The sequence below is a fragment of the Spermophilus citellus genome (genome assembly GCF_964194105.1).
Source record: "Spermophilus citellus genome assembly, chromosome: 7".
NCBI lineage: Eukaryota > Metazoa > Chordata > Mammalia > Rodentia > Sciuridae > Spermophilus > Spermophilus citellus.
In genome coordinates this window covers 119,474,022-119,490,987 of record NC_138188.1, presented here as the reverse complement: position 1 = coordinate 119,490,987, position 16,966 = coordinate 119,474,022, and the positions used below count along the sequence as shown (strand labels likewise).

Here is a 16,966-nt window from a genome sequence, read left to right as displayed (position 1 = left end):
CCAGGGGTCCATGGCATCCCCACAGCTTCCCTGTCAGATGCTAAAGCTAGGGACCAAGCGAGAGGGGGTGGAACCTGTGAGGCTTACTAGCAATGAAATCCTGTGTCCCTGCCTGCTGCCTGCTCTGACCTTCCTGGGGCTGTTGCCCAAGCTCTTTCCATTCTTCCTGCACTGGCTTTCTCGGACATCCCCTGCCACATCCTCAAGGGAACCTCTCAAGAGTTCCTTTCTCGTGGCATATTCAAAGGGGGAAAGGGACCCAGAGATGAGGGAAGAGTAGCTAGGGAGTTGGATTTCCTATTATCCTTTAAATCTTCCTTTTCAGGAATGTTCTCTTTCACTCATTTATTGGATGACACTGAGGCCCAGAGAAGTGGGGTGTCCTCCCTAAGGACACCCGGAGTGGCTGGAGGGCCCTACTTGTAGGATGTTGGTATCCTGTGGTTTTGTGATCCAGAGCTCTCTTTTTGATTACTTGAGTTGTCTTTGCTTGGAATTAACAGATTAAGGAGTATGTTACACGTTAGTGTCACATTTTTGTGCCTTGTGTGTTGTTGGAAACCAAAACACCATCCTTACTCCTTCCAGGTGACCATTTATGCAAACATTTTAATTTTATAGCAAATAGCATTTTGTTTTCTAATCAAACCTCAAAATCTATATTGTTGTCCTTTACTATGCTAGTCCAAAAGGGAATGAAAACCTGAGGGAATATAAAAATACAGATTTATGTATACATTTTAAACTTTTTAACCATGTGAATAATATGCATCATATTATAAAAATTTAAAAAGAAGAAAATTAAAATAACACATTGTGCAAAGATAATTGTGTACACAACAGTGTTAATATCTTTGGTAGATTTTTTTTCCCCCTATGGAAAAATATATACATTATCCACACTGCTTTTGTAACCCACCATGATGGATTGCGAACATAGATAATACCATGTTGATATGCCAATGGGTGCATGTAAATAGCTTAGTGAGCACCAGGCACACTAAGAACGAGATGCAATTATGAGCAAAATGTAGCCTGGTCCCCAAGGAACTTACCGGTCAAACTGGAAAGAGGGGAAAGAGCACAGGTTTCCCCAGCTTTGGTTTAGGGACCTTCCTGCTGGTTTGTCCTGGTTTTGAGGTATAGCTTGGCTCCCTAGGCTTCTTTTTTATAGTCCAGCAAGTTTAAATCACAGTTTCCTTCAACTTGTCTTCAGGTCACAGTGTTCTCCTCATTTGCTTTTAATCTACAATCAAGAGTCTTAGTCACAGTGCTTTTCATAGTCAGTGAGTCCCACATGGCCTGACAGAGCCCAGTCCTCAGAGGCCGTGAAGGAAGCTCTCCAACAGCAGGTGCTACCAATGGTGCTACAAGTAGAAGTGGGTCCTGGCTTGGAGATGGACGTCATCCTTGGGTTGCAGTGTCCCTGAAGCAAGAAGGAGACTCTCCCAGTATACTGAGAGCTTTATGCTACTAAACGCCTGCCATGGCTTAACCTATGCAGACTACTGAGGGGCAGATTGGGGTCTACATAAAGAGAAGCTGAGCCAGGCACAGTGACACATACCTGTAATCCCAGCAACTGGGAGACTGAGGCAGGAGGACTGCAAGTTTCAGGCCAGCCTCAGCAACTTGGTGAGGTCCCACGCCACTTAGCCAGACTCTGTCTCAAAATAAAAAGAGCTGGGAATGTGATGCAGTGGTAAAGTGCCCCTGGGTTTAATCCCTAGGACCAAAAAATAAAAATGGGGGGTGGGGAGGGAGAGAGAGAGAGAGAGAGAGGAGCTGAGACTCAGAGAAATGAGGTCATGTGACCAAGGGCAGCCAAGCTGAGACAGAGCAGAGCCAGGGGGAAGCCACACACACCTGGTGATCCCAACCCAGCAGTCTTTCTACTTTTCCCCAGGTCCATTGAAACATGGCTGACTTGACCAAAGATACCAGCTCTCCACACACATACACCTGAAATACACATAGGAGTGCGCTTATCTAAAAACAGGCAATCCCAAAACACCTCCCAGGTGTCCTGTAAGTGCCCCCATCCTGGAGGATCTGCTTCATCTTGTGGTCCTTGCACTATTGCAGGAGGCTGATTCATTCTTAAATAGTGTTTGGTGTCCAGACCACCCACAGCACGAGACCATCTCCAGACAAGCCAGGAATCCTTCCCTGGGATTTTACAGCTCTGCGTCACATATAACCAGGGGCATGCTCTCTCCATAGGCAGGTTCAAGAGGCTCAGTGTGCTGAGTTCCAGGCAACAGATACCCAGTGAGCACTTGTAAAGAGTTAAGATACTGGGTTGGGCCATGATGAAATCACTGAGCTGAGATATAACACTTATGTTCTAGAAAACACTCCATAAGCCTTAGGATAATAGTATAACACTACGCACATATTGTGCCTTATTTCACCCAACTCTGACCACATTCATATAATCACATTTACCAGACCAAGGTGCTGAGTTTCAGAGAAGCTCACCGACAGGGCCTAGATTAGACAGTGAATAGCACAGCTTAGACCTAAACTCTAGGTCTTCTGAACTCTAAAATGAATGTCCCCATCTTTTCAAACATCAACCTCAATATGCTACTGTTTTAGTCAGCTGTTTCCTGCTGTGACTAAAGGATCTGACCAGAACAACTATAAGGAGGAGAAGTGTATTTAGGGTCTCATGGTTTTAGAGGTCTGAGTCCATAGAAAGCCGGCTCCGTTTCTCAGGGCTCGAGGTGAGGCTGGACATCATGGCAGAGTATGTGGCAGAGGGAAGCCGCTCATATCATGGTGATCAAGAAGCAGAGAGAGATTCCACTCTCTATATACAAAATATATACACCAAAGCCATGCCCTAATTCCCACCGTCTCCAGCCACACCCTACCACTTCAGTTACCATTCAGTTGAATCCCATCAGTGTATTAAAGCACTGATTGGGTTAAGACTCTGAAAACCCCATCATTTCTCCTCTGAACCTTCTTGCGTTTTCTCACACGTGAGCTTTTGGGGACACCTCACACCCAAACCATAACATTGATGCTACCTGGTCATCTTCCCATTATGACCCCAGAGAGGAGTAATGGGCTCTAAGAGGTCAAGAGAGCCAAGGTCACCAGGGGTCTTCTGGCTCTCCTTCCTCACTTTACCCCTGCTGTGGGAAAGCTCCTCAGAGATTGTGAAGAGATGAAGAATAACAAAGTTCAAAGCAGATTGTGCACGACAAAGAGGGCTTCAGATAAATGCTCTGGGTATCTCTGTTGAGAAACATCCTGGGGGAGCCCCCAGCCTGGCCCAGCCTGTGGGTGTGATGAGTGTTTTGAGGTCATGTCAGTCTCCTCTTAGGTGTTATTGTCTATGCTGTACACTCTGGTTGAGGCCAGGATGCCCCTTTCTGGTGACCAGGCATAACATAATATCCTACATTAGAATGTCCAGCTTTTTTTTTTTTTTTTTTTTTTACAATGTGGTTTCTTTGAGAAAGAATCTGTAGATAGCAAGTTGTGGAGGAAGCTGGTAAAGGAGGCCAGAGTGAACATCACCCTGATGTCTGAAGCTTGTTCTTGAAAGCTCATAGAGCGTTTATACCAATCCTCACCTGCTCCTTTCGCCACATACAGAACAGAGCCTAATGTTACAGTTCTTTCTTTAGAGGCACTGATGGAAAAATGAAAGGTGGAGATCAGCTAGGGAACTACTGCAGAAACCCAGTGAGATACAGTGGTGACTTTAAAGTGGCACTTGGGCTGGGTATGGTGGCAAATGCTTATAACCCCAGCAGTTCAGGAGGTTGAGACAGGAGGATATTGAGTTCAAAGCCAGCCTCAGCAATGGAGAGGCACGAAGCAACTCAGTGAGACCCTGTCTCTAAACAAAATACAAAACAGGGCTGGGGATGTGACTCAGTGGTCAAGTGCTCCTGAGTTCAATCCCTGGTACCAAACCCCCCCCCCCCCAAAAAAAAAAAAAAAAGAAAAAGTGGCACTTGGGGTCAGGAAGTAGACACAAACTGAAGAAGTGCTTCAGAGGAAGAATGACTATCTTAGGGATTAGATGGTGATGAGAAGGAAAGTGAAGGAGAGGCACTTAGGCTGAGTCCTGGGTTATTTACCAAGGAATGGAGGTGGGTGAGCATGCCATGCAGAGATAAGGGTCACAAAAGAGAAAGTTCAGGGAGACTAGGAGACTAGGAGGAGCTTAATTTCTCATAGGCTAAAGGAGTGTATTTGGAGGACATTCTCATGAACGTACAGAGAAGGCAAGACTCTCAGTTGGTCCTCCAACTCTACCCTAAGAACTTGTAGATGTTGGTGCCGTCACCTTTGGCCCTATAGGCTGCATCAGGAAGGACTTGGAAGTGGGGAGTGGGGAGCAGTGGGCTGTACTCGTGGAACTCACAGGGAACGAGAGAAGATTTTAAGCAGGCGCAAGTAGGCTTCCCTGACAGCCCATTATTTTCATGGATTGTTAGGTAGACGGTGTCACATTCAAAGTGTCACAGTGGAATGACTTGGGAATCTTGAGTTAATAGGCTTGAATTTGGGGCAGTAAATTATTAACTAGAAATATGGGGAAAGAAGATCCCTCATTTTTTCCTCTGTCTCTAGAAAATGGCTCTTGAGAAAATGCTGTGTAAACTACCAACAGGCTATTCATGAGTAAACAACCAGTTTAATATGTCATACCAATAAGCAACTAATTTTGTAACTGAAATTAAATACTTACCAATTTGAGAAGCTAAAGCTTGAAGGAGGAAGTGCTAACAGATTGGAAAAACCCAGTGAATTTTTATTCAGACCAAATTATAGGAAGCCCTCAGAGCTCCAGCTTCCTGTAGAGGTATCTTTAGGGAAAGGGAGAAGCAAGAGTGGAATCAGGGGATGCCCCGCCAACTCACCCGACCCCAGCTCCCAGAAGCCGTGAACTTCACTCTCCTGTGGCTGCTGCTGCTACAGGGAAGCTGGTGGGCCACACATCCTGGATCCCACAGAGGGCTTAGTTTATCATCTACCTGGGTACTAGCTGCTTAGTATCCCTCAGTAAACAAGTTCTTTAGCATTAACTCTTGGGGACACCAAAGTGTGCAGCAAATATCAAAGAGCAGTTGATTAAGTTCCTTGGACTTTCCAAGCTATACATTACAATGGGGATATAATCCTGAAGCAACAGGCAAGGGCTGTGCCCTCACTCGAATCTTTCATTCCACCATGTCTCACAGCTGGAAGAGATTTCAGAGACTGTCTAGGGGCAGATGATGGGAGAAGAAACATGGAATGGCAAATAGAGCCCAGAATTGGGAGTGATGACTCAGAGTCTGTCGTTTCCAACCTACACTATCTTAGACAAGTTTATGTCACTGCAAAATGGGAACGATAAAAATAAGAACCACCTTCCTCAAAGTAAACTCTGCAGGAAGAAAGGGGGTGTGCATCATGATTGGCAAGCACTGAAAAAAAATGCAATTTATTCTCAGTGAGTTATTTAATTTAATTTGATTTGATTTATTGAGACAGAAGCTCACTCTGAGTTCCAGTCTGGCCTTGAACTTCTTAGGCTCAATCACTCCTCCTGACTCAGCCTCCTGAGTAGCTGGGTCTACAGATGTGCATCACCATGCTGGGCAAGATATTTTTTTTTTTTTAAAGGAAAGATAAAGAAGAAGTACTTATGTGTGTATCTTGAAGAAATACCAAATGCCTATCAAATTCTTTCCTGATTTGTCTATCTCCTTTTGTCTCTATGCACACTGGTATCTAGTTGCCTGACAATAAATCAGTCAAGATGGTAATATTAATTAGAGTGACAGAGGCCAATATTGCTTTCAATTGGGAAGGGATGTATTTCATGCTGGTGCATATATTAGTTAAAAAAAATCACAAAAAAATAAAAACACATGCATTGGAGGTCATGGCTCTCATTCTTATTTATGTTAACAGAGTATCTGAGTAGTTTCCCTACAGTGTGTGTGCTTCCTAAGGCCTCTGTAATACCGTCTCCACTTGAGCAGAGAATTCTGCCGTGCAGAACCTGGAATGATCAAAAGGGGAAGGTGTGTGGGGATAATTAGAGGCTACAGAATAAACAATAATATTTATGTTCACTCAAAATCTGAAGCCAGATGGTAGTAAAATCCTTGTGTGGTCAGGAGGAGTCATTGTTTCATACAAAAGAAAAAACACATAGGCACATATTTATAATAATTGTCTTCCATGTATATGAAAAATGAAATGCATGTCTTTGCAATGAATAAGTATATATTAGTGAGACTATCATAAATGAAAACATGGTTTTCAGTAATTTTAGAGCTCTATTGCTAACGTGAATTTTTCAACAGAATGCTGACATCTCTGGTCTTGGAAATGAGAAGATAAAATCCATAGGCATATTATAGAAAGAAAACGGCAAGTGGCATTTACAGAGTGCCTTCTGTACCTGGCACATGTGATGCACATCTCATTAGCTCATTAATACCCACCTCCATGCCTTCTTCCATTTAGGTCTTTGGACATATGACCCTCAATGCCCAGTGTATTTTTCACGATCTCTTCTGCTCCCCTAACAACAGTTACTCCTTCCCAGTCCACTCTTCACCTGGATGTCTTATTCCCTTCAGAATTCTACCTGGGCCCAAGTTTTCCCAGGTTTTCCTTTTCCTGTTTCCCAGGAAGCCAGCATTTCCCTATCATGTGTTGTCACAGAGGTCTGTCTTCCTCATTGAAGGTCCTGGGAAGTGATCATCTCACTTTTTTCACTATTATAAACCCAGTGCACAGGTCATTCCTAGCATATTGAATGTCCCTCTCAATGTTGGTTAAATGAACAAATGAATTAGTTATTCTGTAAGCTAAGTATTATTGGTCCCAATTTTCAGATAAGAGTATGAGGCTGATCAGAATTAGTAAGTGCACACACTGCTAGTAGATGTTAGATCCTGTAGGTCTCCGGGTTGAGATAAATAACCTGATGATTCTCTCGGTTACTATCAACCAGAGTGGGGAGTGTCCTGGAGTCCTGAAATGGATCTTTTTTTCTCCTTTGCTGGTATATAGTCAGAGAGTGTTACTGAAAAAACAAATGCCTAAAAAAATCTATGGTACAGAGTGCAGCAATTAACATGGAGCTCAGGAGCAGCCAAAGCTTCTGCTGTGGACAGATCAGTGAGGTAGATGCAACTCATTCTGGGCTTTCTGAACATCATCTGCGTGGTCTCACCCAGGATGCAAGCTGGAGGGAGTTTGGAGACCAGCACCAGATATATCCTGGCCCTCTGGCTGCTGAAAGACTCTTCTAAGGTATTGAGGTAACACACAAATAGGAGAAACAGTCCCATAAACCAGAGGAGACAAGTAACTGGAACAGGCCCCCAGTCTGGTACAAAAGGATCACCTCCACCTTTCTCTACCCATGACCTTGGAAAGCCACTAGCTTCCCTCCTAAAGTTTAAGTTTTCACACACACAAAGTTAGGCAAATGGAGAAGAATCAGGGCAGTGAGCCAGCCAGATCTGATATTCAGGTGTGTTTTGGTCTTGCCTGTTTGCCATGCATAGAATGGCGTCCCATCAAAAGTTGCCCGTTGAAGTCCTAAACCCCTGTAGATCAGAAAACGACCTTAACTAGAGGTGGAGTCTATAGAGAACTACTCAAGTTAAAATGAGATCATTAAGGTGGGTTGTAATTCAGTATAACCCGTGTCCTTATCAAAGGGGGAATTTGGACACAGTAACAGACGTGCCTACAGGGAAAATACCACACAAACCTGGAGATGGGAAATGAAAATCCACATGATTTGAGGAAACAGACTTGTGGCACATTCTCCCATCACAGTCCCCAGAAGGAACCAAGCATGCCAGCACCTAGATTTTGGACTTGTAGCACCCAGCCCCATGAGATGACAACTTGTGTTGTTTGAATTACTCAGTCTGTGCTACTTTATGTCAGCCCTGCCAAACCAGGACCCCAGAGCCTCTTCTCACTTTCCTCACCATTCTCTAGTTTCTTCGGTTCAGCTGCTTGGCCCATTTGCCTTGTCAGATGGTGTTTCGGGCATTAAAGTCTATCATTCCTGATGAGACCATCCCAAAGGGATTTTTGAGTGATTTCTCATACTATTCCCTGAATGTTTTTTTTTTTCCTTTTGGTCCTGAGTATTGAACCTAGGGTCTCATGCATGCCAGGCAAGCACTCTACCACTGAGCTACATCCCCAGCTCCCTATTCCCTGAAAGTCTTTAAAAATCTAAGAAGCAAAGATCCAATTCCACAGGAAGTTCTATTTCAGATCCCAAATCCAGTACTGTATCCGTAAATGTTTAATCCTCAGCTCTCCTTGAGGAGATGGAGAGGAAAACCCTGTTTTGTAGTATTTGTCAATTTCCCATCATGACAGATTTCAAAGCTACTGACATGCCTGAATTCTGCAAACCACTGCTCTGAGCATCAAGAAACCAGGGTCCTCTGACATTCAGGTTTGTTTTTGTCTTGCCTGTATGCCATGCATAGAATGGTGTCCCATCAAAAGTTGCACGTTAAAATTCTAAACCCCTGTAGATCAGAAAATGACCTTTACTAGAGGCAGAGTTTATAAAGAGCTACTCAAGTTAAAATTAGATCATTAAGGTGGGTTGTAATTCAATATGACCCGTGTCCTTATCAAAGGGGGAATTTGGACAACCTCTGCTTTTGATTCGCCGAGGGAGTTGTGATAAGACTCTAGGTCCTGAGGTTCGTCATTTGCGAAATGAAAAGGTTCTAACAGGTTCGAGGATTGTGGGTTGGTGGCTTGGCCTCCAAACCGCTGAGGGTGGTAGAAGAACAAGTAAACTATCAATTTTGTCACCAAAGGTACTTAAAATATTGGAGATCTAGATCAGGTTTATTTCAGGAGGCGGAGAGAAGGTTCCGTTGCTTATTAAAAAGGCATGACTTCTGAGGTCCCCTCTGCTGAAATGTGTTGGGTTCTTCCACGACTCCAGACTAGATTGTCAGCCCCACTCAGAGACTTTAAAAAGTGGCACTGAATGGGGCAAGGAGAAGAGCCAGCTGGGTGACCAGTTATCACAATGGAGGAGCACAGACCAGAACCACTGCCTGGGTCCCAGTGACAGTGCACATTTCCTGAGCCTGTTTCTTCCAGAAGAGTCTTCCCACAATTTATATGAAGGAAGGAATATTTTTACCTACCCTTGGCTGGCATCCAGGTCTGGGGTGGCAGGTGGCAGCTGTTTAACAGCCGATGGTGACACTGCACAACAATTAGGGCAGGAAGTGTTGAAGGCTGCGTTGCACGGATACTGCTGAGGTGGAATTGAGGTCAAAGGACCGCAGCTCCCCTAACTGCATCCAGCCCCTGCCCCAGCTAGAGCCTCCTCCACAGACTGCAGGATGTGGGAGCACAGGGACTGGCTTTCTAAAGTAGAGAATCTTGCATAAAACTAGAGCCTGGCCCAGTGGTCCAGGGCAGGTCTTCATCACCCCCCTCCCCTCCCCCTTCCCTTCCCCTTCCCTTCCCTTCCCCATCCCCTTCCCTTCTCTTCCCATCCAGCCTGTTCCTTTTACTTTTTTGGTACTGGGGATCTAACCCAGGATGTTATACCACTGAGCTACATCCCCAATTTTTTTTATTTTTATTTCAAGACAAGGTTTTGCTAAGTTTCCCAGGCTCACTTTGAACTTGCAATCCTCCTGCTTCAGCCTCCCAAGTACCTCGGATTATAAGTGTGTGCCCCTGTGCTTGGCTAAGGCACTACTTTAGAGAGTGCCAGGGCAGAGAATACTGACTTTCTTATTCATGGAGACCCTGTGTCTGCTGGTAATGTAGAGGGTAGGTTGAAGAGGAATTCAGGATCCAGGAGACCAGGTAGCAAATAATAGTATCTCAGTGACAGATCATATACCTATCAATCAGGTCGACTGACGAAGGCGGAGTTTGTTCACAGCAGGGTCAGCCACTTGCTCTTGCTTGTGCAGCTCTTTCTTCAAACTTTCCTTTTGTTGACAATTGTGCCCTTCCATTGTCCCCAAGATTGTCTGTTTTCCTGATTGAGGGTAAAATAGCCTTTCCTTGCATGCCATATTTCTACCTGGGCACAGAATAGGATCGAGTCAATATCACCCCAGAAACCTTGGGCCACCGAAGTGGAATCATAGCTTCCAAGTAGGCTTAATATCTCTGTAGAGAAACAAGATGCTCAAGAGAATTTAGATCTAAAAAGGCAGAGTTAACATGGTGTTTCTCTTATTCTTACCACAGCTGGGCAGAAAGATTTGAGGAGATGATGATGAGATTCAAGTGCATGCAAAGAGTTTTAGGCCTGGAAATGGCCTCGGGATGGACTTTAGGTCAAAGAAATTGTGTTGGTTTTACCTTAATCCAAACACCTTTTTACTACCTTCAGCTTCCTTCTTATCCAAACTGCCAGCATCTCTCCCTGCAATATTACCATTGCCCCTACCTGCTTCCCCTGCTTTACCCTACGTCCCTTAGACCCAGTGTAGCCGTAGAAGTAAACCTCTTACAATATGCACTGGATGGTGCCACCCTTTTGCTCTAATGCCTTCCCTGGTAATTCACTTGGAAGTCCTTAAAATAGACTCCGAAGCCTTAGAGGACTGGCTCTATATTGCCTCTCTGATCTTACTTCTCACCATTCTCCGTTGCCCCAGAACCTCTTAATTGTGCTGGGGCAGCCACGCTGGCCTCCTGTTCTTCAACAAGCTCCTGACCTTTGCTCCACCAGCAACTCCCACATGTACTTCCCATAGATATCTGCTGCGTAACTCCCCTTTCCTCCCTCAGGTTCCCTGGAGATCTCACCTTCACCCTGAGGCTTGCCTGGACCACGCTATTTCTAATCAGCTTGTGCGTCCCTCTCCCACTCCTCCTCTGCTCTCCTTAAGCTGCTTTCCTTTTCTTCCCCACAGGACTTAACACCTCTTAGCACAACAGATATTTTTTATATTTATCATGCAGATGAATATCTATCTCTGTCTGCTAAGACGAAGCTCTACAAGGGCAGAGATCATCCTCTCTTGTTGCCTGAAGTATGCCTGCCTCATGGTGAAGCTGTCTGAATGGAAGAGAATGCAATTAAAGAGAATGTAACTTTAAAAAAAAATCATGAAGTAGTTTTAAACTCACAGGATGCTTGTAAAAACCCCACAAAGAGTCCGAATACACCCTTACAACATTTTGCCACCATTTTTCCTTCGAGAATGTTTAATGATGTTAATGTTAACATCAGTAAGCATAAGAGTAATGAAATGTATGGAATCTCTTAGGTTGCAAAGACTTTCTTTTTTTTTTTCCTGGTCACTCCCTACATTTCTAAGATAGGGAGGGCAAAGGTCAATAAGCCCATGAACAGATGAGGAAAGTGAGGTTCATCAGGATCAGTGCCATCCTGCCCAAGATCACACAGGTAGAAGGAGCAAGCACAGGACTGGGGTAGAGGTGGGGTAGGGCTGAGGTTCAATCACCAATGGTTGGGTTGCCTCTGTGTAGTGCCACAGTTGGACAGCACAGCTCCTGGGTTAAGAGTGGCTCTCTGACACCATGAAGATGGCAGCTGCCTCGTGTAGCTGGGATGCCCCCGGAACAGCTGCAACCCACACCACAAAGAGCGTGAGTCAGCCTCATTCCTGCCCTCTCCGCAGCACGTGTTCCCTTCACTCAGTCCCTCTGTGCCCAATACCCACAGTGCCAGCGAGGGAGGTGATACTGCCAGTGGGGCTGACCGCAAGGTCCTCAGGCGCCCTCCAGCCTGGTGACTGAGATGCCATCTGGCACCCACCACAGCTGCGGGGCCTCCAATCTGGCCCCAGAAGGCAGGATCACAGGAGCATCGTGTCAGCAGAGGAAGGACCTGCCACCACTGGGGAAGGCACCGTCAGCTCCTACATGGAGCCAATTACTGATAGTCTCCAGGCCTCAGCTTCCTCAACTGTAAAATGGGGAGAACAAATGGTTCTGACCCGGGTCAGGAAGTTTGAGGCCCCTGATCCTAAACAGGAAAACTACCAGGTCCTGGGGACCCATCAGCAGGGACAAAGATAGTCAAGAAGGAGGATGGGGATGGGGAGATCTGAAGCTATGGTAAGGACCAAATGAGGTCAGGTGCATGGTCAGTGGTCAAACAGTGTTCACAGTACCAGTGGAGAGAAGATCGCCTGTCTTGAGTCTCCTCCCAGGTTTGCCACCCAGTCCTAACCCAGGCTCTTGCTTCTCTCGAAATTTTTCAGTAGCCTCCACTGTGGCCTCCTGGCCACCAATGCCCCTTTTCCATCCAATGTGCCCACTGTTGTCAGAGGAATTTTCTGTTTGAAATCCTCCACTGGCTCCCCAGCAGCTCCCAAGTGAGGTTCCAACAATTCACCCTGACACTCAAGCCTCTCAACAAACGGTCCCAACCTCTCTGCTCCACTCCACGCCTATGCAGTGCTCCAGTAAACCCATCTCCAAGGGCTAACTGTCCATCCTTGGCTGAGAACAATTAAATGGAATAAAAGGTCGGAATCGTGTTCTGGGGTCAGAAAACTTGAGTTGGAGTAGCTCTGTGTGGCCTTGAGCAAGTTGAATTCTCTATAAACAAGGTTTTGATAATGGCACCGCCCGCAGGGATGCTTGTGAGGAAAAAAGAAGGGTGCAAAGCAATGGGTGTACAGTTACCAGTGTCTTCAATGATTGAATCATTCCGCATGCTGACAGCCCCACCATGCCCCTGCTCTGTGGACATCTTGCTGCCCCCCTCAGGAGTCTCCCCTTTCTTGTCCTCATGCACCTGAGGGCCTCCCTCTTTCCCCCTTTACCATGGAGTCCCTTGATTAGGCTCATTTTTCCTGCCCAGATGTGAAGTCCCAGAAGGTTGGGAGAAGCCTGTTTCTCACAGGTCTCTGTGTCTTTCTCAGGATCTAGGACAGCACCCAGCACCTAGAAGGCCTCAGCTGGGAAGTGCTGGATCAAAGAATAAAGGAGTGAGATTGGGGAAGACACAATAAGAAATGAAGGCCTTAGAGGAGTCAAGTTGGGGGAAGCATCCTGAAACCCTACAGGTAAGATGTCACTTTTCAAAATGGCAGACACACAGGCTGGCCACCCATGGGCTCTGAGTTAGGAATACTCCCTTTATCACAGAATGAGGTCATCAGAGAGCCCAGGCTGCAGCAGCTTTCTCTGCCCAGGGCCCTGTTGTACTGGAGCAGGCAGGGCATTATAAGCAAGCTGTGGACAAAATGGGGGTGAGTGGGAGGGGCGGCCTGGCTTGAATCCTTCTAATGACAGCAAGCTCACTATTCCGGGGGGAGGGCTGTCAAAAAAATGGTCCCCTGTTGCAATTCACCTTGGTTTGCTGAGGCATCTTTAAAAAGTCAGCAATTCTGGCCTCTGAAAGGGAAAGTTGAGGCTAGTCCAGTGATTCTTTAGTTGATCTCCAGAAGAGCAACATTGGAGGACCATGAAGGCTCCTTAGGACATACTGACTCAGCCATTCTGGGGACAGGTCTGCCATCTGTGTTGTATCTGGCCCTCCAGGAAATTCTGAGGCGTGTTCAAGTTTGAGAACAAAAGAACTTCATCCCTGGGGCTTACAAAGTTGTCTCCATTTTTGTTTGTAATCTCAGTGGGCTTGATTTTTCTTTTCTCTTCTTTTTCTTTTTTCCAGTGAGTTCTTAGGCAGATGCCCAGTGTACAAAGTGGAATCCAGCAGAGCTCCTCTGTTGGCAGAGGGACAGGGGCCCACCCACTCTGACTGCCTCCTCGGGCATAGTCTGCTCAGTATGAAGCTCTGGTCTCTAATACCTCAAGGTGGCCATAGAGTTTGGAGTTGGGCCTTGCCTAGGCCCATGCTGCTGGGGCTAATCACCCCAAGAAAGCATCTTGTATTGGCATCACGCTAGAGACCCCAGCAGACACCACTGTGTATCTATCCAGGGGCCTGAGGCAGCATGGGGCCCAGAGTCCTCAGAAAGGGTGATCCTGAAGCCCAGGGAGCCCTAGCAAGGACAGTGGCTGAGGCCCCAGAGTGCAGACAGCATGGGCCTCCTTACTCCCGACAAGTTGGCCTGCGCCACATTTGAGGGTGCAAGGCGGGAGCGGCCCTGTGTTTTGGGAAGGCAGCAGTCACACTTCATTTTCACGCTGGCTGCTTTTGGAGACAATATGGCACCACTCAGATTTTTATATCCTCCCTTTCATGAAGCTCAGCAGATCGTGTGAAGCAGTCAAGAGGCCTGCGGAAATATTCATCTGGACCCACACACTCACTCTGTCTGCCTCTCCCGCCCTGTCTGTGTGGACCGGTGAGTCACTTGACTGCCTTTCTCATTTCATTTTGTAGAGAAGAAGAGGAGGATGAGGGGAAGCCGGCCGGGAGGGGATGGGGATGTTGGGGAAACCCGTGGTTAGAAAACCTCACAGCAGAGGCCACACTGTTGGAGAATCAGAAGTTAGAATGATTTGGAGACTGTCATATGTGACAGATGATGGCTAAGGAATTCTTCAAGGGCACAGAACAAGAGAGAGGGCAGATATTCCTTCCCTGGCCTGAGGTGGCAGAGACCATATCAATAGCAGAGGGTGGAGTGGAGACAAGAGAGTTAAGGACTGTGGCCCTCAAGTCAATGTGAAAGTGCCCATCTTCCTAATTCCACACAGCCAGACAGAAGGAAATCTCCAAGGTCTGGGGCACCCCACCCAAGTCAGTTATGTAATGGTGTCATTCTCCAAAGGAGAGGAAGTACTATGCTGTAGGCAGGCACTGGTGTTTGTCCTGTAGGTCCAGGTACTGTGAAACAGAGACCAGGTCTCTTCACATCTGCAAGTAGAAAATAATAATCTTGACCCCTTTCTCTTGCCCGGGAACATTGAAAAAGCACAAAAGGCAGGGTTGATCATATTAGAAATTCTCTTTTGTCTAATCTTGCCAGTTACAAGTGCTTTTATCCATGATCTCATCTGATCCCCCAATCAATCCTGGCCACAAATTGTTATCCTTTTGAGGAAATTGAGTTTGGAAGAGTTCAGACTCTCCCAAGGTCAAATAGCAGCTCAGTGTGGCCCAGGTTTCTTGATTCTCAGTTCATTGTTTGCTCCTGGATCCCTCCACCCACCCACCCACCTTTTCATCTGTGAAGTACAAAGTCCTTCCAAGAAAAAGATCAGTCCCAGGGGGTCATCATGATTCCTTATCACTCCACATCTTTGCAACCTCAACAAACAATATATTTTTTCCCACTCCTGGAACCCAGTGCTTTTTCTCCATAAAGACTGACTGTGTTTCCTCTGGACAATCTGGCAAAAGAGTTGGCTGTGACTTTTGCTCTATTTATCCCTGAGCCCAGACAGAATTCCTTAAGATTCCACGTGGCTTATTCCATTTGCTAGATCTCAGTTGGAGTCAGTGGGAAGCATTGCTTTCCTGTGGATTCCGGAGAGCTTGACTCTATGACCTTTCAGACTGTTCAAACACTGGGACTGCATGACTTTATAACCTAGAAGAAAAAACTCCTAAGGCATTTCAGGGGCAGGGAGCTTCCCAGGGGAAAGGGATTGTGGCACATGGTTGGAATTTGCTGAGTTGAGATCTAGTGGAGAAGCGAGTGGGCTCAGGTATAGGGAAGCTCTGGAGCCAGGGACCTCTTCCCACCTGCTTACATGGTGGCAGTCCCTCACCTGTCTCTGAATTCCCTCTCCACCACACTTCTGAAATAGGGGTGGTAACAGCTGTCTGTAAAATGCTTTGTGACCAGGCAGCAAGCATTGTACTGTGGCCAAGTATTATGGAACAGATGAGCTTTGCCTAAACTCATCCCCTAAGGCACTCATGTGTGGAATATTTGGAGAAACACAAAATGCCTTTGCTAGAAGGGGTTTTAGCAGTTATTGTGCCAAACCATCTACTCTCTTAATATATGCCCTCTATGCCACTGTCAGGGCGAGGCGGCTTGGCTTGAATCCTTCTAATGACAGCAAGCTCACTATTCCAGAAGGTGGCTCTTTCCTTTGTTGCACATCTCTGTCAGGAAGGGCTGCCCTACAATGAATGGGAAACCAGTTGCTTTTAAGTTTCACTGCTCTTTACTATTCCTATCCTTTAAGGGACTCCTCAGAGTAAATCCACTTTCCATCCAGTAGATTGAAGGTGGCCTCGCTGACCTTTCTTTTTAGGGAGCCTATGGTTGCTTTTTGACCTAGTGTGGATGCCTTGTCCAGTGAAGGTGAGAAAAAAGTAATCTGACTTTATCTCTTCCAGTCCTTCTTAGAACTGGGAATGAGGCCTTGTACATCCCCATATCCCTGTTTCTAGTGGGTACTCACCAGCCTGTCTGTTTCACTATCCGGCTTATCGTTACAGTGCTGGTTATTGTACTTCTGCAAAAGAACACAATCAAATGTTAACCAGAAAAAAAAAATTTTAAAGGAAGAAAAGAGTATCTGAACAGAGGATGGAATGCTTCTATGATGGTTTCAGCACTGAGGCGGAAAAGAAAGATGCTTGCTCTGTCGTGCACACCTGTGGCCCTTGGAAGGGATATTTATCACAGATGGACTGGGCTTCTGTTTAGTCCTCTAGGGATTATGAGCCCGCCAGTCTCTCCCCTGCCGTAAGCAATGCTCAAGGCTGCAGATTTAAATAGAACAGCATTTCAAAAACACCAAAAGATTTTCTGCTATGCCCGTGGTAAATTTTTGATAGGTCAAATATCCAATATTCTGGGATTCGTTTTATGTTTGAGCAACAGAGGGAGGGGAAAGATCAAGGGATTTGAGTCTAAAACCTATGTTTGGATAAGGACTCTCATTTCTTGAATTTGTGATTATTGACCAATTCACTTCACCTCTGTAAGTCTCAGATTCTGAATCAGTAACATAGAAGAAGAAAAAAAATCCTAAATTGTGGAGTGTGTGTGTATGTGTTATTTTCAATATCAAATGAGCCAAAGTTTCTTCTGCTGACTATATTAATTATTGTCAACATCAG

The 16,966-nt window shown here is 45.9% G+C and overlaps 1 protein-coding gene across 1 annotated transcript in view; it reads left to right on the top strand.

Annotated features, from left to right (window-relative positions):
* The window catches only part of LOC308653193 (uncharacterized protein), a 223,399-nt gene that overhangs the window by 69,748 nt on the left and 136,685 nt on the right, over positions 1–16,966 (top strand). The window contains exons 3-4 of the mRNA XM_081301776.1: positions 12,899–13,040; positions 14,186–14,285. Of these exons, the coding sequence (XP_081157902.1) occupies positions 12,990–13,040; positions 14,186–14,285 (151 nt within the window). The 5' untranslated portion in view covers positions 12,899–12,989. The remainder of the gene's footprint in view (positions 1–12,898; positions 13,041–14,185; positions 14,286–16,966) is intronic.